We start from the raw sequence: 23,983 nt of genomic DNA on the forward strand, positions 1-23,983 counted from the left end.
CCTGCCTTTCTGGACAGGCCCATAACTGGGTGCCTGCCAATAACAGCGATCTGATGGTATTGAGGGATCATTTGCAACACACGTCTGAAGGCTGAATAGCATTGTGAATAGGAGCAGCATACATAGATGTCATGAGTCCTGCCTCCCGCAGAGAGGTTGAAAGCGAAAAGTAGAGCGCAATGAATACTTGAGTGTTCTGGAGGCTATGAAATTGAAAGGCCTCTACCATTTTTTGCCAAAAGATTTCAATAGAAAAATAAAGGCAGCTCGTGCTTTTTAATCGCAACTTTGAGATTGATTGGGCGAAGTTGTGTGCAAATCAGTGCAGGGTTGACAGATGTTCCTCTTTTATAATAAACCTGGTGTCAAGCACAAGAAAAGAGAAATAATGCAGCAGAGCTACCTGCTAAAAGAGAGTATCACACATAGTCCTAAAAAAATGAATATTTCTTTAAATATCCACGCTTCCTGTATCAAATTGCATTTTCCAAAGCAATGGAGTAATCTACTCGGTAAGAATTATTGCTTTCGTTTTTTTCCTTAAATTACAACACATTCTGTTTCACACTTTCATCAGCACAAAGCACTAAAAGCATCTAAGATACAATTTGCATTTCACAAATTATATGCATATAGTCCTCTTGTTCATGATGTGCTAAACACCCAAGCAGGTTGCAGTCTCTTGATATCATAGCAAAGCAAGACAGATGCACAGCTGAGATAACTTCCATTTACAGTGTAAGCCTGGGAGAGCCACAGTGTAGAGGCTGTGTATAGTATTTATGGGTTAATCAATACAGTAGCTGGATGACACCATGTCCCCGCTACTTTCTGTCATGATGATGGCTCACTAATTTTGGAAGGGCTGCTTTCTCCTCCTGCCTTCAGCAGCCTGCAAGACGGTTTAATTTGGCTGTAAAAATGCCAATCACCGGGCTACTTCTTGTTCCTGGGGGAGGTCATGATGGGGGCAAGTCCATAGGAGGAAATATATTCACATAGTTCTCTTAGAGACACTGCTAACCCCTGACATCCCATTTGGGTTGTAATTTCATGTTGTTAAAGGGACAGGGACCCTGTGCTCTTAGAGATGGGGAGGCGGGGGCGAGTCCTGATCAGAGAGGTCTTTAATTCTTGTTCTCTGAGTGAGGACGTGTGTGTGTGTGTGTGTGTGCGTGCATGCGTGCGTGCGTGCGTGTATTCGTGTGTCTGTGCGTGTGTGTGTGTGTGTGTGTGTGTGTGTGTGTGTATGTGTGAGTGTGTGTGTGTGTGTGTGTGTGTGTGTGCGTGAGAGAGAGAGATAGAAAGAGAGAAAGAGAAAAAAAGAGAGAGAGAGGGGGAGAAAGAGAGAGTGTGATGCCATTTGTGTGTGCATGTTTTAGATTTGTATCTGAAAGAGTAAGAACATCCTTGAATCTGAACACTCTCTACTTCATGTGTCTGTGTGTGTGTGTGTAATATGTGTGCAGCACCGAGCACCCACACGCAGCATGTTTTGGTATTTGTATGTGTCTTCTTGCTGGCAGGGGTCAGAACACATCAGAGGCACAGAGGGAGACCCGGGACCATCCCACTCTGCAGAGATACTGCTGGCTCAAGAAAAAAGCAATACGAAAACTCATTACCTTGGCACTAAGACTTAACGCTTCTTCCTTGAACTGGCTTTGATCTCTACCTAATGTGGATATATGGGAGAAGTGATGCTTTTACTGTGATGAAAGCTAACATTTAACTGCTCACATTAAATTAGCAAGGAAAGGGCCTCAGGCATGTTTGCATTTTGGGGCAGTGGTGAGGTGGGTGCTTAACAATTTTTTGCACCAGTTATAAGATATACAGACTATGTGAGCATGTTTTGTTTTTTTTTACCAATAAATACAATTACAAAAATGACTTACAGTAAGCAACATAAAGGCCATTCCACCAGGGCTCATTGCCTTCTGTATTAGCGTTCCCTGTTACTGTCTGTTAAACTAATTGCATTTAACTATTTTTAACAAGACATTTTGTCTTTTTTTTATATGGTACATGTATTCATTCATCCATCATTAGAAAACATTAACATTTACAAACCTGCTAGCTGTTTATAACACTCATTCTACTCTATATAGTATTTTTGGTTTATGCCTGTAATAGTAACATAACTGACATTTCAAAGCTTCCTATTACACTTTTTGCATGTTATTATATTATATCAAAATACATCCCATCTTACACACACTACCCCACCGGTTTATTGTTCATTCTGTAGGCTACATTTGATTATCTTTAAATACTGTTCACACTGTCTGGTTGGATGCTAAACTGCAGTTTAATGTGTGCAATGATATTGCACACATTAAGTGTGCAATATCTAGTCAAATCAATACAATTATTATCACGAACCTGAACAAAAGCTTTGAAAATGTGTGACATTTAATAAAATAGTAGCCTATTAGTGGCTGAGTGTGTTTTGCATATTGATGCAACGCCTGTAACAAATGGGTTTTTATAATCACCTAAAATACCTTTCAACGGCCAATTATAATAATTAGAAATAAATACAGCGAAGACATACATTTCTGTAGAAACATTACGTGACCGATTAAAACGAAACATGTGATGATGGATGACGGAGACACACAGCCTATGTGGGGACGTTATTCGAATATTATTCAGATTGTTTGTGGTTTGGTTGGTGATTATCAGCCTGCTGTGTTGTAACAATCAGCTCATAAACTGTGATTCCCATGGAAAACAGAGGTAGGAGGACACTCGTGCCTGGTGTCCGCCCCTTTCTGAGAAGTAAAGAGTTAACGGAGCGGTGGGTTTGCCCATTCTCCTGCTGTGAGTGACGCGATCGTCTCCCTTATCCCTCAACTTTGCCTGTTGCCAGACCAGGCAGCCGAGGTGGACGCTGGCTATCACTGCTGACATTCTGAACGCGATTACCCCAAACATAAAGTATTTCCCCTCCCACCTCGTTTATTTATTTTTCCGCTGACTTTTCCCGCAGGCTGCTATTCCGTAACGATGATTTTTAGTTTTTCTTTCCATCGGACTCCCCGATGTTGTGCAGTCTACTACACGAAGGCGTGAATCTTTTTTGAGTAGAGGTGGATCTTCCCGGATACGGCGAGGGGGTATATTAAATTAGAAAAAAAGGAAGAGTTTCACGGAAATCCCCACAAATAAATATGCCGCGGAGGAAACAAGACGCGCCCAAGCGCGCAGCAGGTATGTGTATCAAATTATAATGTGCGTAGAAAAATAAGGTTTACTATCATAAAACTGCGGATGTTACCTTTTGTTTTGTAGAGCTCACTTTACATTCACTGCATTTCCGTTACCACTTTGTGTTTTTTTTGTTGTTGCTCTCTAACGATCCGCTTTATCACTCTTGGCTACTCTTGTGAGACATCATAGAAACTGTTCCCTTTATTAAAGCGGATGTACAGTTTGTATAAAGCAATCTGTGATCCTGCGTTTTCGCTCTCCACGCTGTGCGAATACTGTAGTCCCATCGGATGAGTTGCCTGCTGTAAACTTTCCCTTCCTATTGTTCCCAACTTGAATCCCTGACAGTTTACCGATCCTAACAGTCATATACCTTTGATCTGTGGGAGTAAACCCTGTGGAAAAAAAAAAACCAGTGTTTTCATGATGGTGAGTGCCCGAGGCGTGCCATAAGGGGGACATAAGGGCTTTGTGCGCATTTGATCCGAGCGCATAACTTCTTTGCAGAAGCTGGGGGAAAAAAGCCCTACCTCTGAGCTTTTTTTCTTTTCTTGGGATAAGATAAACAATTTGAGAGCAGACAATGGGGTTTCGTGGGCTGGAAGGAGCCATAATCGACAGTTGCCATGTCTGATTTGACGGTTGATTGATTGGCTGTCATGCGGCTTTGATCTGATCCTTCCCGATTTGCATCAGAAAATCACTTCCCACCATGTGCTGCAGGCCCCTGACGTCACGTTTAAACCACTTTGAAAGGCCCTGTGTACTTTTTTACTCTCTCTCTCTCTCTCTCTCTCTCTCTCTCTCTCTCTCTCTCTCTCTCTCTCTCTCTGTCTGTATCTCTCTCTCTCTCTCTCCCTCTCTCTCTCTCTTTCTGATGGCCAACTGACTATGAAAAAGTAAAAGAGGGGGGAGACAAAGTGGTTTCACAGTAAGACATCACACACGCACACACACACACTTCCAGCAGAGAACATAACACTCCCATGTGCACATACTCACTTGTTCACTTTGAACACACACACACACACACACACACACACACACACACACACACACACAGTGGGTAGAGGAGGCGGGAGGAGTGGGTTAGAGGTTGTAAAAGGAGCCGTGTGCTATGTAATGGAGGGGAGGAATGGGTTTGCTCTGTCAGACCGGGCCGTCACAACGGCTTTGTTTCATGTTTGATTTAATTGTCTCTCCCCTGACAGGCCCATTCATCAATGGCTTTAATGGTCAATCAGAGACAGGCTGAGTGAGTGCTCCCATTCTGTTTAGCCATAAGCTGGCCTGGGCTTTTATTTCATCAAAATGCCCCAGCCTAATGTACATGCTCACTGGCTCAGAGTGGCCGCGGGGAGCACATAAAGAATGACTGAAAGCTTTCTGATTTCAGATCAGTGAGGATGTTTTGTTTTTTTCATCTCCTCCTCTCCTCTCTCCTCCCTGCTACACTGCTGTTTCTCTGTTGACAAAAGGGAATAAAAGGCTGTAATATAGATCGTTTTGTGTTTTTAGAAAACAACTTTTTCTCCCTGAAACCACGCTTCTTTGTTCATTCATTCATCTATTCATTTCTTCATTTTTTCATGCTCCCCTTCCACCCCTGTCAGTCAGCCCGTGCAGCTGCAAGTTATAAAGTTGTCAACTGTTCAGTGGCACACAAAGGGTGATGATGAATTGATTGCAGCACAGAGCATGGTGATAGAGAGAGCAAAGAAAAGGATGACAGATGATGGGCCTTGATTAGGGACTTAGGGGGAGAGTCAGCCCACTGCAACCTTGAGACTCGCATGAAAAATCTACCCCGCTACACACACACACACACACACACACACACACACACACACACACACACACACACACACACATACACCCTTGTTTGCTCTTTCATTGTCTCTCCAACACACACTCTCAGCTTCTCCCTCTCTTTCTTTCCTTCCTCTGTCTGAGAGGGTTTCTCTCTCCACAGTACAAAACTTGTTTTGCCTGCTTCATTAGCGTTGGTCCAATTAGCCGTGAGGCTGATGGAGTCCTGACAGCCCCTGTGATTGGAGATGACAAGCTCGGGGTGCCCAGCCCAATGAGGTTTGCCACCACTTTGATGTAATCAACTTGATATTACACAGAGCCGCTCGCCTTTGGTTGTGCTGTAACTCAATTTTCCGCTGCAGGTGACAAATGGGCCTGCCTACCTGGGTCAGGTCTGAGTGCTCTTAACAACCGAGGGCAGCTGGCCATGTAAACAGCCGAGCAAACATGAGAAAGGGACTCTCCCAGCTGTGGAAATACAGACCTACTTCCTAAATGGCTGGCGATTAGCTTCACCACAAGCCCGAGGCCTGAAGCTGTTGAAATGGCTGCAGAAAGTTGAAATGCTCCGCCGACTTAACATGAAGTCGAACTTTATACTTACTGTGTGGGCAAAGACACGGCTATTTCATAGAAATGTCTAACCTGTACAGTATGTCTGCAGAATGGTGTCAGTGTGCTTACAGTATCCAGAGTGTTGCATGTGTTAGTGCACTGTTAGGCCATGTTATAACAGCGATCTGGTCTTGTGTGTATAAGGGAGAGTGCGACACAGGAGGGGTGGGATGTTAGTCTGATTTGGACCAGGCTCCACAGCAACAGTCTCTTCTTTCTGCAGGGTCAGGACTATAGGTGCCAGACTGGCAGCCATCACTCATGTCTGTCTGTGTGCATGCGCTCAAATCAGTGGGCATACACTTTCTGATTTGTTAGGTTTGAATGTGTGTGTGTGTGTGTGCGGTTTGGCTTGTGATAGTGATGAAAGGAATTGTAACTGCAGACCACCTGCTGGGGTCAGGCCATAATTCTCTGAGCTCTTTAGGCCCGTCTATGTTGCTCAGTTTCGTCCTTCTCTTCCAATCTCTCTGTCTTTGCACCCCACCTGTGCAGCATATTCCAACTTAGAAACACAAGACAAAGCACACAAGCATGCAGTGTTGACGCTAGTAAAGATAGGAGCATTAACAGCACACATTGCAGTCACATGCGCACATGTTGTGACTGGGTTGTAAAAAGCAGCAAGTGAGAAATGAAGTAAGCTGTTTTTATATCTGTCTGCCTTCCTGTTGTTTATGTGTGAAAAGCATGCCCTTATGGAAGCAGCAGGGGGGCACGATTTGGGACTTAATTGTTCGGCCGACATACAGGCTGACAATGTTGGCGAGATTTAACAACAATACGCCTCTGCTGGCGTTCTTTGCAGGTGTGAGCGCGGCAAATGTTTTGGCCTTGCAGGCCCTGTTGCTAATGAAAGTCCTGTGGCTGGATTCCGGCGAGGTTGAGTCACGTCTGTGATCTATGTGTCTGATAAGTGCATATCTAATGAGGCTGTGAACACTAGTGGAAGGAGGAGGAGGAAGGCTGACAGAGTGTTTCCCACAGGTATTGACAGATGCCTTTTTGTTTTTGCCATAGGCCCTGACTCCATACATCTTGCCTGTGTAATGATAACAGTGCCACCCTGCCAGCAAGTGAGTGAGAGAGACAGTGTAGGAGAAGAGAGAAAGAGCGCAGAGGTGGGAGGAAGAGGAGGAGGTGCTGGTGGTGGGGACGATGAGGAGAAGAAGAGCGGGGGGCGGTGAAATGGGCCTTCTCTGCTTTTTAACACACACTTGGCAGATGTCAAGTCATAGGGTTGGGCTTTGGGAGAGAAAGAGGAGTATAAGTACTGCTGTAGTGTCACAAATAGAAAACCGTTAGCCATCCACTCTTCCCTTTCAGCTTTCAGTGTGCTCTCAGCCGAGGTTTTCAGCCAGGACTGCTGTCTGGGCACTGAGTCGGAGGCTTTGTAAAAATAGTCCCACCGCTGTTGTGATAGATGCAGCTGTACTGTAGCGACAATTGGGACAGGCTGGATCCCTCCAAACCCAGCTCCCACCCACCCTCTCTCTGTCTCCCACCCCTCCTCGAAGTAGAGAGCGTCAGAGCCTGGTGGGATGTGTGCTCTTTTCGGGGAAACTGAGCTGCTCCGGTCTTCAGGGGTCCTGAAACCCAATCCAGGAGGAGAATAGCCCGGCCATGCCAGAGAGCCGATTTCCTTTTCAACAGAGTCATTTATCACTGACCCACCCTTCGCTTCTGACACAGTGACGTGTGTCATTTATCAAACAGGCTTTACCAGACACACAGAGAAGGGAGGTGGATAGGGGGCACAGAGGAAGAAAAAGAGAGTGAAAGAGGGGAAAACAAGACAGAGAGTGGACTGAGAGAAACAAAGAGAAGGAGAGGAATGGAGAATGAGCTGCAGAGTCAGTGGAGAGAGAAAGAGGAATGGAGAGCTGGGAAAAGAGACTGTCGTTTGTGTGTGTGTGAGAGTTTTTCCAGGGAAGAGTGAATTTTCCTGAAACCCTTTACCAGAAGCATTTGGTACGTGAGATTTTTTCGAGATGACAGGGAGGATTGAGTTACACTGAGTTGTGTTTTGACGAGTGACAGAATGTTCTTCCATGACACGTCTCTAGATGTCTTAATGAAGGGGAGAAATATGTTTTGTGAGTACACAAAGTCCGACAAGTGTGATGGTTACTCATAATATATGCACAGTGAACGCACCTAGGGGCGCCGAAGAGTTGTGTGTGTGCGTGCACGCACGCATGGCCATATGGTGTCAATGTTTAATGCCTGTGTGCGTGTGCGTGTGTGTGTGTGCGTTGCTCCCTGATGAGCAGGGCTGACAGGTATCACTCATGCAGCAGCCTGGCCTTTAAATGAACCCGAGCTGCTCTGCTCCCCCGTGGCCCTAACAGGCTCTCTCCAAGATGGATGCTTCTTTAAAAATCAGATTAATGATGGATACCAGGCTTATAGTGCCATTTATCATGAAGAATATTATTTAGGCCGGCCGTGTATGGCTGTAACTGGAGAGCCAGGACGAGAAGAAGCAGGGTGGAAAGCCTTAGACAGACACTCACTGCATGATGGATGGCTGAGCGCTCTCTCTGAGTGTTACTAGACACCAGTGCCGCAGCAGTAGGCCATAATCAGATAGCCCAGGGATGTTTATCCCGCAACTACACTACCCAGATTGCCTTGCCTGGAGGATTGCTTTATGAAAGGTATCGTCTATCATTATTATCATCTTTAAAAAGTTAGTGGAATCATGACAAAACTCTAGACACTGAAGGGCACGTAGACGCCTCAATGGAGTTTATTGCAATTGTACATTATAAAATGATCCATTGGATCCAATCTAACTGACTGTAATGATTACCTAGAAGTTTCCATTAAGCTTTGCCCAGAAGAGTCCCCTGCCCCGTGTCATTCCCCAACCATCATGGATAAAAGAGTACAGTGAGAGGTCAAGGCAAGGCCAGCTCTGCCGCTGCTACAGAAAAGGGAGAAGAAAAAAAATCTGTTGTTTTGTTTTTCGTCCTCTTCTTGTTCCCTCTCTCTGTCTCCTACCTCCTCCTCCTCCTACTCACTACTGTGATTTATGGTGGCCATCCATCTTCAGGCTGCGTCCATCACCTCCTCGTTGCTAGGCGATCATGGCAGCAGCTGTGTGTTGTGAGAGGGGTTTGGTCGTCCCACTCCCAAGCCCGACTTTATTCCCTTCACCCCCGATTCAACTTTACACACAGTCCCAGTTTTTGTTCCAGCTACAAGCTACACACCTAATCCCAGTTTCAGACCTGAACCAATCCCTTATTCTCAACTGTATCCCCAGTTTGAGCTCCTGGTGTTGTGCCAGCTCTTTACTCTAGGTTTTAGAACTGAATTGTAGAACTACAGTAACTCTTGTTTTAACCCCAGCCTTAAGGTGTTAGCACTTTATAGGACTTATAGGACTTTTCTTTAGCTCCTATCTTCACAGTTTTAGCCATCAATCCAATATGGCATGATAACATTTTACTTAACCGACTTTTAAAAAGGCAGTGCAACAACTTCGAAACATGTACACCCTGGCTTGACACAGTAATGATTAACTAAGACAGTTTGGGTTCATGGGACAAAGAAAACACGAGTAGATCAGACAGCTTTTAATAGATTCAGTTATAAGCTGTTATGAAAACATTCCGTTGAACTTTCCATTAACTAAACTGATCATTGTGAACTATTGTGTGACTTTGACCCACTGTACTTACCGTTGTTTTAGTACGTGCTGTTTTGCAATGCATTTGACAACAATAAGACACTTCAGGTACATTAAGTTCCACTGTCAAATAGTTTAGATTATTGGCTTTAAATTGATATGTTTAAACTTATGGTTTATGGTTCTACTAAACTAGTGTTTGTAAGTGTGTTGTGAAGCTGAAAGTTATGTAGCGGAAGAGTGAATTCACACAGCCTGATGACTTTTTTTAAACAACATTTTTATATGAGGCCTAAACAGGTCGAGGAGTTCTGCTTCGTGGAGCTTTGCTTGACAACTGCCTGACTACATATCATCAAATGAGGCAGGCTCTGTGTGTGCACGTCGGACTGAAACACCGCCTTCCCGTGGCATCTCGATCCTTACTGCCCTTGGTTCTGCACCTGTGGAAGCTGTTTGTGTTTTTTTTTTGTTTTTTCCCCCCCTTTTTTTAATCGCTTATTGTGTCTGCGTCAAGTTTAAAACTGGGACTGGAACTATGAGTCACCTCGTTCTCTCCTCTTGTACGTTGGAGTTAGTAACGGGAGGTCTTTATGTGTCTGTGGCTCGTCTCATGTCAGATAAACAAGATGAATTTTCAGGTCTTGAAGGTCTGTATGTGCAGCTGGCAGCTTTGAGGTCCACTCATAACAAAACAATCAGCAGAGGGTTGAATCTATTCAGTCTCTCTCTCTCTCTCTCTCTCTCTCTCTCTCTCTCTCTCTCTCTCTCTCTCTCTCTCTCTCCTCTTACTATGTGCATTGACAAGGTTCAGCCCTAAGCTTTGCCTGGGGCCAGAATGATCTCTCTGTTTTTCCCATCTCCCATATCGCACATCCTGCACTACAATCGGCGGACACAATGTATTCACAATGCCATCAGGGGGTAGAGAACACACACAAATAAAAAATACTGACAAAGACATTCATGGTCGCTTGTAACATGATAGCCTGTGTAAGCATAATGTACTGTAGTAGCAGAGTTATGTATATATATATATAAAAAAATTAAAAAAAAGAAACTAAAAGAAATGAATAGCACAAGATGGCCTGGTCATATCCGGAAAAGCGAATTATGTCAGGACTTATTAATATTTCAAATGGCCGCAGATCACCTGTTGCATATTTTCTCGTGGGACTTTCAACCAGCCTGTAAGGATCAAAGGGAAAGGAGGGAGAGAACTAAGTTTGATTGAGTGTGTTGCTTTGACAAATGTGTGCAACAGAAAGGCATTTTAGGTATGTTTCTGATCTGCTGCTATTTTGACAGAATGGGGCTGTTTTACACTAAATTATTCTAATCTATTTAAGTTTTAGGCTGCTGGGAAACTTGAGAGAGTGAGTGGAAGTTGGTGGTTTGTGGGTTTTTTGATTGAGACTAAGGTGACTTCCTGTCCTGTAGCGCTCTGGAGCTGTTTCCTGTCAGTAAGAGCCCCCCCCCCCCACACTGCTGAGGGGCCGTGAAGGTTTAAGGGCGTCAAGGTCCAGTTAAAATACATGTCAAGAAACACTCTCATGTTGTGACACAGTTTAACTCTCTCCTCTCAGAGCCCCCCCCCCCTCCGATCTGATCACAGACTGAATTCAAATATCTCAAACAGCATGTGATCAAAGATCTTGGCAACTACACCTAACCTCCCTTCCTCTGTTCTTCAACTGGATAATAGTAATAATAAATTACTTTATTTACTGTATATGTTATCTTTCATACAAGAAATGCAGCTCAATGTATATAAGACATTAAATGATCATGCATTTTTGTATAGTAGTAGTATGAAGTTTAAATCTTAAACTGTAAACCATAGCCTGCAATCTCTGGGCTTTCTTTTTTCCTGTTGCTTGATTCTTTTGTTGTCTTTAAACAACACCATAAAGCTATAAGGGACCACCCATGTAGACAATTTCCTCTCCCCTCCCTGTATCCCTGTAGTTGCGTCTTTGTGCACGGTACAGTTAACTATGCGTCGATCATTATAAATATAAATAAAGAGGTAATCAAGCTATGAAACCTATATAAACAATGCTTTTGCAATAGCATTAGTTTCTGTTTTATTTTCTTAAAGATCCCCATAGGATGTTAATTCAGCGTTCTTATTCCTCACTTCTATCAGTGTAATGCACAAAAATGTACACATTGAATTGACATTATACATTACATTTCTTTATGAAGTAGGCAGCACGTTATTGCACATAGTAGTAGCTTTGTGTGAATTTAAACAGATCCTCTTTTCACCATATCTTTGCACAACAATTTCAGAAAAATAAATACTACATTTTCTACATACATCTGTCATCTATGCTATTTTTAGCATAAAAAGCACAGATGAAATATTGTACTACACTGAGGACTGCTCAAAAGGCCTCACCTTTTTTTTTCATACCTCGATGCCTGTGGCAAGGTTGTCCCTTTCATTTTTTTCAGAGACCAAGCAGTCATTTGAATATGAGGGTCAGAAACAGGTAGAGTTTTTAATGACACATCCTGTTTACCCCGCTGCTGTTGGGTGTGATCTGGCTCCCAGACTGTTTTCCCAGCTGTGCAGGCCAGACCAGGAATATACACTGTGGTCATCAATTAAAGACAGATTGAAGAAAAGGGACAGGACTTAGTAGTAGCTTAATGAAGAGGTATAGGATTGTGCTTTTCACAAAGATATTCAAATGTATTTGCTGATTTGAGCTGAGATAATCTGGCAAATAAAGAATTGCATAGATTTCTACTTGAGAAACACATGATTGATTTTTTTTTTTTTAGGTCCTCATATTATCACTCGTGCATACGAGGCCTATTTAAAATGCAGCATCGAAAACAGCAGCTTTCAGCAGCACTTGAGGAGAAATAACCCATGGGACAGAGGGAAGGAGACAGAGAGAGACACACTGAGAGGCTCTGCTTTAGAGGCAGCCACAGCACCTTCCTGCTTAATCACGCCCTGTCCCTGCCCTGTCTGTTGTTCCTGATCGTCAGAGCAGCACTGCAGTATTTCTATCAGATGATCTCTCCCTCCTCGTCTGCGGCCCTTATGTTTATGAAAATGATACTCCACAGGAATGCCTCCTGCATGCCAACATGTCACTGTCTTTCCTCATCTTTCCTCATCGCTTGCATCTACGTGCGTGTACGAGTGTGTTTGTGTGTTTGAGAAAGGGGGGGCGCTGGTGTCATAACCGACTGACTAGCTTTATTTATAATTACGTGGGGGTGTATTTGACGTTGCGTATCTTAAAGTGAAGTGTGTATTTCTGCATGTGAGCCTTATTTTCTGCAGCTTTTGTGTTTGTGTGAAATGTGTTATTGCTATTTCTGTGTGAGCCGTGACTGAGATGTTGATTGTGTGATAGTGCATCTCCTACTCTTCTACCCCACCCCAAGGAATCAATCACGGAACCTAATGATTCTTGTCTTTCTCCCACATGGCATCAGCTCACTTTATCATAACATGAGCACACTCTCTCTTTCTCATTTACACACACACACACACACACACACACACACACACACACACACACACACACACACACACACACTAGGAAAATTCATACATTGGCACTACACCATATGCTTAGATATTAGTTAAAACTGCAATCCAAGAGTATTGTTGTATTCATAATCCTCTTCTTTTTTTATTCTAAGGGAGCCTCAATACTCCCATCACCTTTTATTAGCTTGATAAATCACCTCTGTTGTCAGTCAAGCCAGGGAGAATAATTGGATGTGGTTGTCGCCCTGTGTGATGGATTATCAGTCATTGGGGATTAAATTAACAGATAGTGCTCAGACATAATGGTTTTTGTTTTGCATTTTAAATTGCCTGGAAACATGGCTATACTCTGTAGGTTTATAGCAGGTCCTTTTGGACTTCTCTCCCCCTCTGTGTGCTATCTAGGCTTAATGACAAATGAACAATAACATATAGGGTCGCAGTTCTATTAGTATGAAATGTAAAACATTTACTGCCAAGTTATGTCACAGCCCTGGGAGAAGGTTAACGAATGTGATAACATGACGTGAAATTGGATATGGCAATAGTTTGATGAAATAGCTAGACAATGTGAAGAAATATGTGGAATAAAAGAAAGGTGACCTGACAACTTGGTCAAGCGGTGTGTCAGGCTCGCCTGATGCAAGCTGACATCCGTGACCAGCTAGTCAGGACACAAACACATTAACTACCTCATCCTGGCTGGATTTCCTCTTTCAAATGAGAGTCTGACACAAATGCCTTCCAGAGGAGAAGCGGAAGAGAAAGTAAAGGAAAGAGGGTGTGGGCAGTCGCTTGAGCGCTGGTAGCAGTGAGATATCTCCCCTTGCGTGTTTGCCTGAGCGTGAGCGATTTACCTCCTCGACCCGTTCTCCATCCTACCAGACCCCTCCCTCCCCTCCACATCCACATTATCATAATTGTGTCCAGAACATGAGGGGCCAGGGAAGTGATCATGTCATTTTATTTACACCCTGCTTGGCCTTTTTTACAAACGACATGCCACTGACTGCCAAGCGGACTGGGGCCCGACGACATCTTTTGATCAGGGCTGTCGGGGCCTATCAGCGGAGAATGGCAGGTAATGGATACCCAGTGACAAACCAAATCTCCGGGAGGACGGAGAGTGGGCTGCACCTGCCAGGTCTCCATTAGGCTGGCCTCTCAGTGGGGCTGCCTGCTGACTGTGCCCCCAGGGCCCAAATCAGACCAGCGCCAGCCGCATGGCTGTCTAGAGATTGGCTGTTAGCACTGGAAATGAGAGTTATTTCAGCTATGACATTTTTGTTTAGACTGGACGTGAGTGCGTGGGGCGGGTGGGGGGAATGAAGGATTTAGTCACTGTGTGTGTGTGTGTGTGTGTGTGTGTGTGTGTGTGTGTTTGCCTGTTTACGTCCACATGCCCAAGCTCGACTGTATGAGTGCAGAAACTATTAAAGCGTATACCTACCGCTTTCTTCGGGCATTTGTCTTAGTTTACAATATTGTCCAAATGGCCATGGACCTGTCCACAGGCTATTCGCTATTTTCAGAGATTATTTGTTTTTCCTTAAGTTGAGCGGTTTTGTGAGTGAGGTGGACAGAAAATGAGGGAGGGGGCATGGTGACACTGTGGGAGAAGGGGGTGAGTCGTCATTACTCTAGGTGGGTGGACACAGAAGTTTGTGTGTATTTTTGTGTGCGCGGCCCAGCAGTACATGTATACACAAACAAATGCACGCACACACACACTTATCATCTCTCTCCATGTAAGCAGTGGGCACCAACATGCAAAGTAACAGATCGCTTATGTATTGCCGTCATGTTGACGCTCATTCTCACCTCGTCCTCTTTATCCCTCTCTTCCTTCGGCCTCATTTTCTCCCTCCCTTTATTTTGTTCTTTTTTTTTTTTTTATGATCAGTGAAATGTATTTGTATTATGTTACCCTGACACTCAACACCTGTTTAGACTGGCTGAGATTTGCTTTTAAGAATGCATCTTGAATCCAGAATATTGACTGCCTTCTACATATTAAGGAACTAATGAACTCACTTCCGTCTAGATGACACTTTAGAATGTCTATTTCACATGTAAAACAAAATTCTGACATCCCTTCCCTGAAATTCTTCAATGTGTGTGTGTGTGTGTGTGTGTGTGTGTGTGTGTGTGTGTGTGTGTGTGTGTGTGTGTGTGTGTGTGTGTGTGTGTGTGTGTGTGTGTGTGTGTGTGTAATCAGAGAAGAGGCAGATGAAGAGGCGTCAGACATATTAACTGACAGATGGAGGTTGATCCAACTCATTTATTACCCCAGAGGAGAATGCCACAGTGAGATTGGGCTTCATTAATTTCAGATTTAGTTTTCATTTCAAGCTGTTGCGCCCTGAGATAAATAAAATGGCGCATTATGTTTTTGCCAAGATATTTCTTTTTTGTTTTTCTCCAATAGAAAGAGTGAAAAGAGGGGAGGCATAAGTTCTGTGTGGCTGGGGTAGTATATAAATACAGGCTCGCCTAGAGGAAAATAACACCTCAATGGTTGATGAGGTGAAATGGGATGACTGTAATTTCTCAGCTCAGCTTTAAAGGCTCCCACACAGATGGCTCATTTATCCCTGGGAGTCCTCGGGCACACATAGCAGGGAAACTTTTTTCTCCAGTTATTCTAACATAGCGTGTTCACTCCCTGCAATTTAACTCATCTCTTTCTTTCTCTCTTTGTCTCCATTCTCCTTGCAGCCTATTCTCCCGAGGAGCTGACAGAGCACACTGTGGAGGATGAGGAGGCGGAGGCAGACGACCTGCCCTCAGCCCCTCAGGATGACCTCCCCATGAAAGATGAGTTTGTGGAGCATAGTCTCGGTCTGGCCAAGGAGCAGGCATGTGACCAGGAATCAGCTGGTGCTGCGGAGCTCTCAGGACAAGAGATGGACACTGAGTCACATGTGAGTGAGACAAGTGACCGTCTCTCAGACTTCGAGAGCCCCTCCAGAAAACCCGAGGGCAACTTGGTCACAGCACCTCTGAATGGTGGCACTAAAACCCCTCCCATAGGCATGGACACCTTAGAACAAATGAAGGTTATCTACTCCAGCTTCCTGACCGGCCCCTTGTGGTCACCCCTTAACTTTAATTCCACACCACCACAGTCGCAGGCCTCGGCTTCTACGGAGAAGCCAGCTCGCAGCAACAGCACTAGTAGCAGTAGTAGCTGCAGCAGCGGTAGCTATGACTGGCACCAGTCTGCAGTGGCAAAGACACTACAACAGCATCCTCCCCAGAGCCGTCACCCTGCTCAGTCTGAGCCCAGCCTCTTTAGTACAGTCCAGCTCCACAGGCAAAACCCAAAGCTGTTTGGCTCAATCTTCACTGGGGCCAGTAAATTCCGCTGTAAGGGCTGTAGTGCTGCTTATGACACCCTTGTGGAGCTGACAGTTCACATGAATGATACAGGCCACTACCGCGATGACAACCAGGACAGGGCAGGCAGCGGCGCCAAGCGCTGGTCTAAACCACGTAAGCGATCCCTGATGGAGATGGAAGGGAAGGAGGATGCCCAGAAAGTTTTGAAGTGCATGTATTGTGGCCACTCCTTTGAATCGCTCCAGGACCTCAGTGTCCACATGATCAAGACCAAACACTACCAGAAAGTGCCTCTGAAGGAGCCCATGGCCCCTGTGGCAGCCAAAATCATGTCTTCTAAGAAAAGAGGACTTGTGGGGTTGGACCTCATTACCTCACCACGTTCTAGAGAAGGAACCCCCAAAGCTAAGCACCCACAGGCAGACCTGAGTGAACACTCACAGAAGTCCTCCTCCAGCCCCTACACTACCCCTAATAACCGTTACGGCCACCAGAACGGTGCTAGCTATACTTGGCAGTTTGAATCCAACAAATTTCAGATCCTCAAGTGTATGGAGTGTGGGAGTTCTCATAATACACTGCAAGAGTTGAGAACCCATATGATGGTGACAGGACACTTCCTGAGGGTGACCAGCTCTGTGGGAAAAAGAATCAAAACACTTCCTGAGGCCACCTCCCCCAACCCTAGGAGGGTTACCACACCTACTGAACAGAGGGTCCAGTCTGTCCCACTCGCACCCTCCACCTTCTCTCCTCCACCTCTTCAAACTACAACAACTTCCCCGGCTACCTCCCCTCCTCTTAAAGAAATCAAAAAGGAGGAGGTAGAGGAGGAGTGCACTAAGCAAGAGGCTGTTGGGAATGAGAAGCACGTTTCTGCTTCAGTTGGGAAGGAGGAGGATGTTGAGAAGGAGGAAAAATATGACATCTCAAAGTATAGCTACCTTACTGAAGAGGACCTGAAGGAGAGCCCTAAAGGGGGCTTTGATATTCTCAAATCACTGGAAAACACTGTGACATCAGCCATCAACAAGGCACAGAGTGGGAATCCAAGCTGGGGCGGCTATCCTAGCATCCATGCAGCCTACCAGTTCCCCAGTGCCCTCAAGCTCCAACAGGGCAGCATGGAAAAGAATTCCCCACTAAAGTTCTTGTTCAACGGAGGGGATGGAGCATTGTCCTCCCTTGCCAAGAACCAGCCCCTCATTTCCCCACCTCTTAGTCAGTCCTCCCCCTTCCCCAGCAACAACTTCCAGGCAATGGAGGATTTAGTGAAAAAAGTGACTGAGAAAGTAGCAAAAGTAGAAAAAAGGGTGAAGCAGTTGTCTCCTGAGATGGAGAACCACCTCTCTCCCTGTAGTAGTGAGGCTGGAGAATCTCTTAAGGGAGGAGAGGCAGACTCACCTCGGGAATGGAGGGCAGTCACCCCAGCCAATAGCGACAGGGGAAGCCATAGCGACAGAGCATCCCCGGCAACAGAACCCAAGAGAGAGACAGCAGTCAAATCCCAGCTCGCCTCTACGTTGAGATGCAGTTCCGCCATTATCACTGGCCATACTCCTCCAGAGCAGCCCTTTGTCAACCCTCTAAGTGCTCTTCAGTCAGTAATGAACATTCATTTGGGGAAAGCAGCCAAGCCCTCATTGCCAAACCAAGATCCCCTGAGCCTGCTCTCCAGACTTAGCCAGAGCATGGCTGAGAGGGCTGCTGTGGCCGCTCCTCCCTCACAGACCAAAAAGCCGGAAAGTGTAGTTGATAATAGCTTTTGCCAGCCCAGTGATGACCAGCCTATGGACCTCACAAAAGGGAAAAGCGATAGAGGAGGTTCTTTAGGCTCAGCCCCCCTAACCCCTTCATCCACAGCCTCCTCTATCTCCCCCTCCTCCCTTATCACTCCTGCAAAGCTAACAGTGGTCTCTCCCTACACATCCAGCAGCCCTCTGCATGAAAACGCATTGTCAGATATCTCAGACATGCTGAGGAACCTGACACAGTCCCACCATGTCCCAAAGACTCCCTCGCGGTCCCGGGTCACAGACAAAGCCGAGATCGTGGGCTCTACTCACGACGACGACGACGTGTCCCTGCATGGCCACAAACGCAAAGGCCGTCACTCTAACTGGAACCCCCAGCACCTCCTCCTCCTGCAGGCCCACTTTGCCTCAAGCCTGAGGCAGACATCAGAGGGGAAGTACATCATCAACGACCTCAGCCCACAGGAGAGAATGCATGTGTCTCGTTTCACAGGCCTCTCCATGACCACCATCAGCCACTGGCTGGCTAACGTTAAGTACCAGCTAAGGAGAACTGGCAGAACCAAGTTCCTCAAGAACCTGGATTCCGGTCAACCTATATTCTTCTGTAGTGACTGTGCCTCACAGGTCCGTGCCCCAGCAGCGTATGTATGCCACCTGGAAGCCCACCTTGGGTTCAGAATCAGGGACCTGGCCAAGCTGTCCCCCAAACAGACTGTCAGGGACTCCCACACTCTCACAGAGAAACTAGTGCCCCTGGAGTCCTTGCTATCTCCACAATCACAAGATGAGTGCAATGGAAATGGGGCAGTGTACCGCTGCCAGCTCTGCGTCCGTAAATTTGCCACTAAGCACGCCATCAAACTTCACCTCAGCAAGAGCCATGGGAAGTCTCCAGAGGACCATCTGCTATATGTGAGCGAAGTAGAGAAACACTAAATTACTCTCAGCAGTAGACATACTGTAAAAAAACATGTGTAGAATGGGTGGTAAATGAAAAAAAAAAAATCAAAACAGAATATTTGAAAGTGTGGATGGCAAGGACTACTGTTAAAAATGTCAGCACAATGTGTTTACATCGATTCAGTCTATAAACATTTCTAATTTCTCTGTATTTCAAAAGACATTTATTTCACATCAAAATATACTGTAGGTCAAAGATATTCAGCCTGATTTGTTGTTAGCTTTGTTGTCTTTCTCACTCTATGTACACCTTTTGGTAATGTGAGACAACAGAGGACAGATTATTTCATGATTATGGTGAATCTCTTGACTAGAAGGTCAGCTAATAACTTGAAATGTATTAACTTTATTGTATTTATTTTGTATTTTTGTGAGTTTGGTTTTGATTTGCTGGTAGACTGCATGTTCAACAAGTGTTACTGTTACATTTGTACAGTCCTGTCCTGTCCAGATTTTAAAATGCTCTTTCAAACTGGTCATTTTTGAACACCTATAACAGCCAAATGCCTGGGAAAGCTACTTAAAAGAATCTGCGAAACAGCAAAAGTTCATTGCTTGTTTTTATAGTTTTCTCTGTACAGCCTATTGATTTTCTTGCTGATTGTAAAAGTTGCCTTGTTCTTTATCATTGAGTAAGGGGCACTTAAAATCCAGGTCTGTGTAAAAATGTATATATAGTGTATAAGCTTACAACTTTGCTGTTTAAATTATGCATACTTGTTATATTTCCTAATTTAAGAGGACTATGACTATCCACTGGTGCAGAGCCTTTGAAGAAGATTAAAAGGACATTGTTTTGCACAATAGTTTTATAAATGTTATTTGATTAAAAAAAAAAAACAATACAAATATGTTAATGCCTTGTGCTTCTATGATTAAATTGAATTAACTGCTGCATAAAACATTAGTTTTCTTTCATGTTTACCAATCAGAGAAATTTGTAGATCAGGGTGCATTATGAATCTCTAATTTGAAAAAAACAATACTTCAACAAGCGATGTTCCAAAGTTCGTCAGAGAGACAACTGACAGTATTGTCCAAAATGTCGTTTACATGCTGTTATCTGATTTTTTTCACCTGGCTTGCAGGAAAACAATACATCTTAGAGTAAAAAAACTCACCCCTCCCAAATTGTTGTCCCACATTATGATGACTAAGCATTTACAAATTAGCTGACAGATCGCTCACAAGGCTACATACATCTGCAGAAACACTGAGCAGAACTTAAAAACCCTCAGCATTTTTATCTGCACTTATCTTTGCGACTACAATTTGTCTAGATGTTCCTGGTGATTTCTGTGTCGTCGCGTTGTTGTGGGGTGGACTCGAGAGGTGCAAGCGGTGCCACTGCCTGCGAGGCGTCTGGCAGGTGGTGTGTGCTGCATGTAAACCACCAGATGTTTCTGAAACGAGCCACTGGAGGAGGAGGAGGCAGGCGGGCTGCAACAGCAGGCAGAGTGGGCTGATTACCACGGGGGCTTGGATGCCATCAGGAGCCCTGGGCACAGACAGCAGATCTGGCACACACCTGGACTCCAAGACTCCCTTGGAAAAAATAAAGCGGATCCTATATACGCGCGCTGAGACAAGCTGACAGTGGTGCAGAATGCACAGACAGGTGCTATTCCCACAAAGCAGGCTTTTGGATCTAACAATATTACTGGCAGGTGTTTATGCTATCAAAGCAGTCACAATTCAGGCTCATTGCCATGTAATGATAAAAACATTTTTTTTTTAAATGTTTTTCAGTATGCATGATAAAGAAACACACACACACTCACACACACACATTGACTTCTCAGTTTTTCTCCCATCTACCTTTGTCTTATTTGAAGATGCCTGGGGACACCATGTTCTTTCTGTATGATGTTCCCAGGCCTTGCTTGTCATGATTGACTGACTGAGTGACTTGGGGCCGGGGAAGTTATCTGGTTACTATGGTGACGGCCATTTGCCCAGCCTCTAACCCTGCTCGCTCACTCAACAGAGGACAGCTCGAGTGCAGCACACCCATTTACTCTCTTAAATCTCATCATCTCGCTTCAGTTCCTCCCACCCGGGAACAGATTAATTAACACACACACACTGTGTCCTGACCCCGTCTTCTCACACAAACTCATTACCGCCTCAGACTTGCTCCCGGCCCTCCGACGTTTAGGATACATTGGTCTAACGTTATGGGAGAACCCAGTGATGACTCACATCTGACAAGCAGAATAAAGCCTTTAACAAAGGATGATAATTGAAAGATGGGATTCAGACCGGTAGCCATTGATAATGCAAATGAAAAAGGCCGGGCTGCCTTATTGAATATCTGGTGAGTTTTTGAAAGCTTACTGAGTCCTTGCAGATATCCCTCAGACATGATCAAATTTTTTTTACAACACCGTACGTGTTGATGAATGCTTTAGTGATGGACTCGGGGTGACGATGGTTGGGGGAGTTAATGAGATAGTTGACACTTTGGGGGTTAATGAGGGGCTGGAGGGAGAGGGCTAAATGATTGGACTTCTGCTCGGATGAGCATTATAGTGGCTGCTGGAGGACAGCAATGTAGACACTGTGGATCTGCTGTAGCCAATTATTTAACATGAAAGACACAAAACTCCTCTCAATTGTATTTTTTCCACAATAATAAAGAGGAGATTAGATGTGTTATCCATTGTTCTTTTGTCTTGACTATCCTTTAGGGCTGGGTAGTTATAGACGCCGATGTGCCTCAATGCTCCTAAAACAAAGTCAGCAGTGAAGGGGGAAGGAAGGAGGCGGACAGGACAAGGATAGGATAGGAGGAGAATGAGTCCCCCCACTCCTCCACTCCACAGATCTCCCATCAGCTCTTGTCATCCCTCTAATGAATATCAGTTAAATTGCTCTGTGGATCTGAGGAGTTTGGATGTCAATGTGATTTGTGTGAGTGTGGCGGATGGAGGGGCCCAGACTAATGAAAGGCGAGCCTAGCCTGACAGAGTGATGAGCATCAAGCCCATCAGACCAATCACACAAGAGTGGCTGACAGCACCGACAGACAGACAGCTGAGGAGGAGAGGCAAAGTATTTAGGAAAACAAAATGGCTGCCAAAATGGTTGTGGATGTCTTTAGAGCACGTTGATATATATCACTTCTGTCTCAGAGTGCTTGTGCAGTTGTGTAAACCGCTACGGGCAGCTGTGTCACACGCAGATATGTGATTCTGAAAAAACACATACATTGTGATTTCAGATTAAGATTTATAGAAGCCAGCTCTCTCTCTCTCTCGTGTGTTTTAATGCTTCGCGTTAATCAGAGAAAGTCTTAAAAATATCAACAGGTTAAGAGGATGAAATGGGTAAACTGCTATTAACAACAAATCCAATGTTCCTCTAAGTGTCTCTGGCCTGACATTGTAATTTGATAAACAACCGCGTCGTTGGCTACAAATAAGCTTCGAGCCTCCCTAAATCCCTTGCATGCCAAGATGGAAGACAATGTAAGAAGTGTTGTCCATTCATGCAGCCTCTATAGGAAAGGTGACATGATGTCTTCTGACAGCAGCTGAGGAGTCGTGGGTAGAGCCAAGTTAGCTTCACCTTGGACCTCTGACCCCTGTCTCTAATGTATGGGAGGAGTCACACGCATCTATGACAACCAATATAAAGGTAATTTAAGGTAGTTTCCATTTAGAAAGAAAGTATCACCTTCACTTTCCACCACATTAAAGAAATCGCCTTTCAATATAATTTATGTAATTGCCACACAGGATTTAAGCCAACAATAACATGCAGAGATTTGTGAGAGAGCAAGTGGAAAAGAGTTTGAGACAGAGATGCAGAGAGAAAACGACAGAGAAAGAGACAGAGAGGTGAGTTTCCAAAAAGTGCATTCGCTAGTGAGTGCAGGTTTTCGTGCTGCTGTGTTGCAGTGTGCTGCTGCTGCTGCCTGAGATAGCTGTCAGAGGCATTTTGGTGTGATATCTGACAGATTTGCTAAAGACACTCGTCTCAGGGCACTACTCTATATATCGTTAGTTTAATGCACAATGACATGACCAATTATAGCGAGCTCCATGCTCAAATAGCATGTCAAAACCTGTGTATCAATCCATTAGATCCTGTCTCCCATCACATTAAGTGGTACCTTTAGCTATCTGTTCGGCACGTAAAGGAAAATGCTGACGGAATGGAAAATCTGCCTGTGCTGTTCACAGAGCTGATGTCTTTTGGAGAAGGATGTTGCCTCTCTCTCTTCTCTCTGCCTCTCTTTGTCGCTCACTGGCTCATCCCAGCCATGGAGCGAAAAAGCACAAACAGTACATCTAGAATAGATAATGGCCTGCATTGTTTACTTAGCTCTGAAAATGTATTGTGCAAAACTCTAAAATGCATTTAGGAGGAATCATTCACTCAGTGTAAAGCCTTGTTGACATTGGGTTGCTCTCAAAAGCAGGGGAAGTGTCATAACAACATCATATATCACTGTACCAATTGGAATAAGAGGATGTGATGTGTATTACTTGGAACAAACCAGTCGATTCGACCAGTTATCCGCCTCCCCCAGTATTTCTGCATCAACCTGCTTTGTCGGCCATGACAGTGGGTGGGAGGAGGTATGTGATTTAGTGCAGTTGGTCCTAACAACCTCTCTGTCCTTGTGACGAGGACATAGCCTCAGGGCGCTGGCATGGAGGATGTGCCTTGGACCGCCTGGCACCTCGCCTGGCACCACGCGTGGCAACACGTCCACAGTCTGCCGCCATTCTGATGGATTGGCCTGTCTCTGGTGCCACCTTCATGAAATCACTATTTGATTTGTTGTCATGTTTTTCTCCTTTTTTTTCCTGCTACTTGGGTTTTTTTCACGGGTAAGAACACCCTCTGGTCAGGTATTACAAGAGTGATTAAATTAACCTTCAATAAATCAGCATAATAGAGCATTACCTGTGAGCGTGTGTGCGTGTCTGCCCGACAGTATGAAGGTGTGCGATCAGGAGGTCAACATCAAATGTCCATCTATGACTACTGCACGAAACACAGTTGCCCCGTGGCTGAAGCTGCTCTTTCCAATGTGCCATTTCACAGGAAACACATCAATAAGGCGCGATTACAAGGCTGACAAAATTAATCTCAACTGTCATTTCATAGAGC

General features: G+C 44.8%; 1 protein-coding gene across 1 annotated transcript; it reads left to right on the forward strand.

The window, feature by feature from the left end:
* Positions 1 to 2,832: 2,832 nt before the first annotated feature.
* On the forward strand, positions 2,833 to 20,487 carry tshz3a (teashirt zinc finger homeobox 3a). Its single transcript, XM_078257614.1, has 2 exons — positions 2,833 to 3,216; positions 15,519 to 20,487. The coding sequence occupies exons 1-2, from the start codon at positions 3,177 to 3,179 to the stop codon at positions 18,833 to 18,835; spliced, it is 3,357 nt and encodes a 1,118-aa protein (XP_078113740.1). The 5' UTR covers positions 2,833 to 3,176; the 3' UTR covers positions 18,836 to 20,487.
* The last annotated feature ends 3,496 nt before the right edge of the window (positions 20,488 to 23,983 follow it).

The sequence above is a fragment of the Sander vitreus genome, chromosome 8 (genome assembly GCF_031162955.1).
Source record: "Sander vitreus isolate 19-12246 chromosome 8, sanVit1, whole genome shotgun sequence".
In the NCBI taxonomy this organism is placed as follows: domain Eukaryota; kingdom Metazoa; phylum Chordata; class Actinopteri; order Perciformes; family Percidae; genus Sander; species Sander vitreus.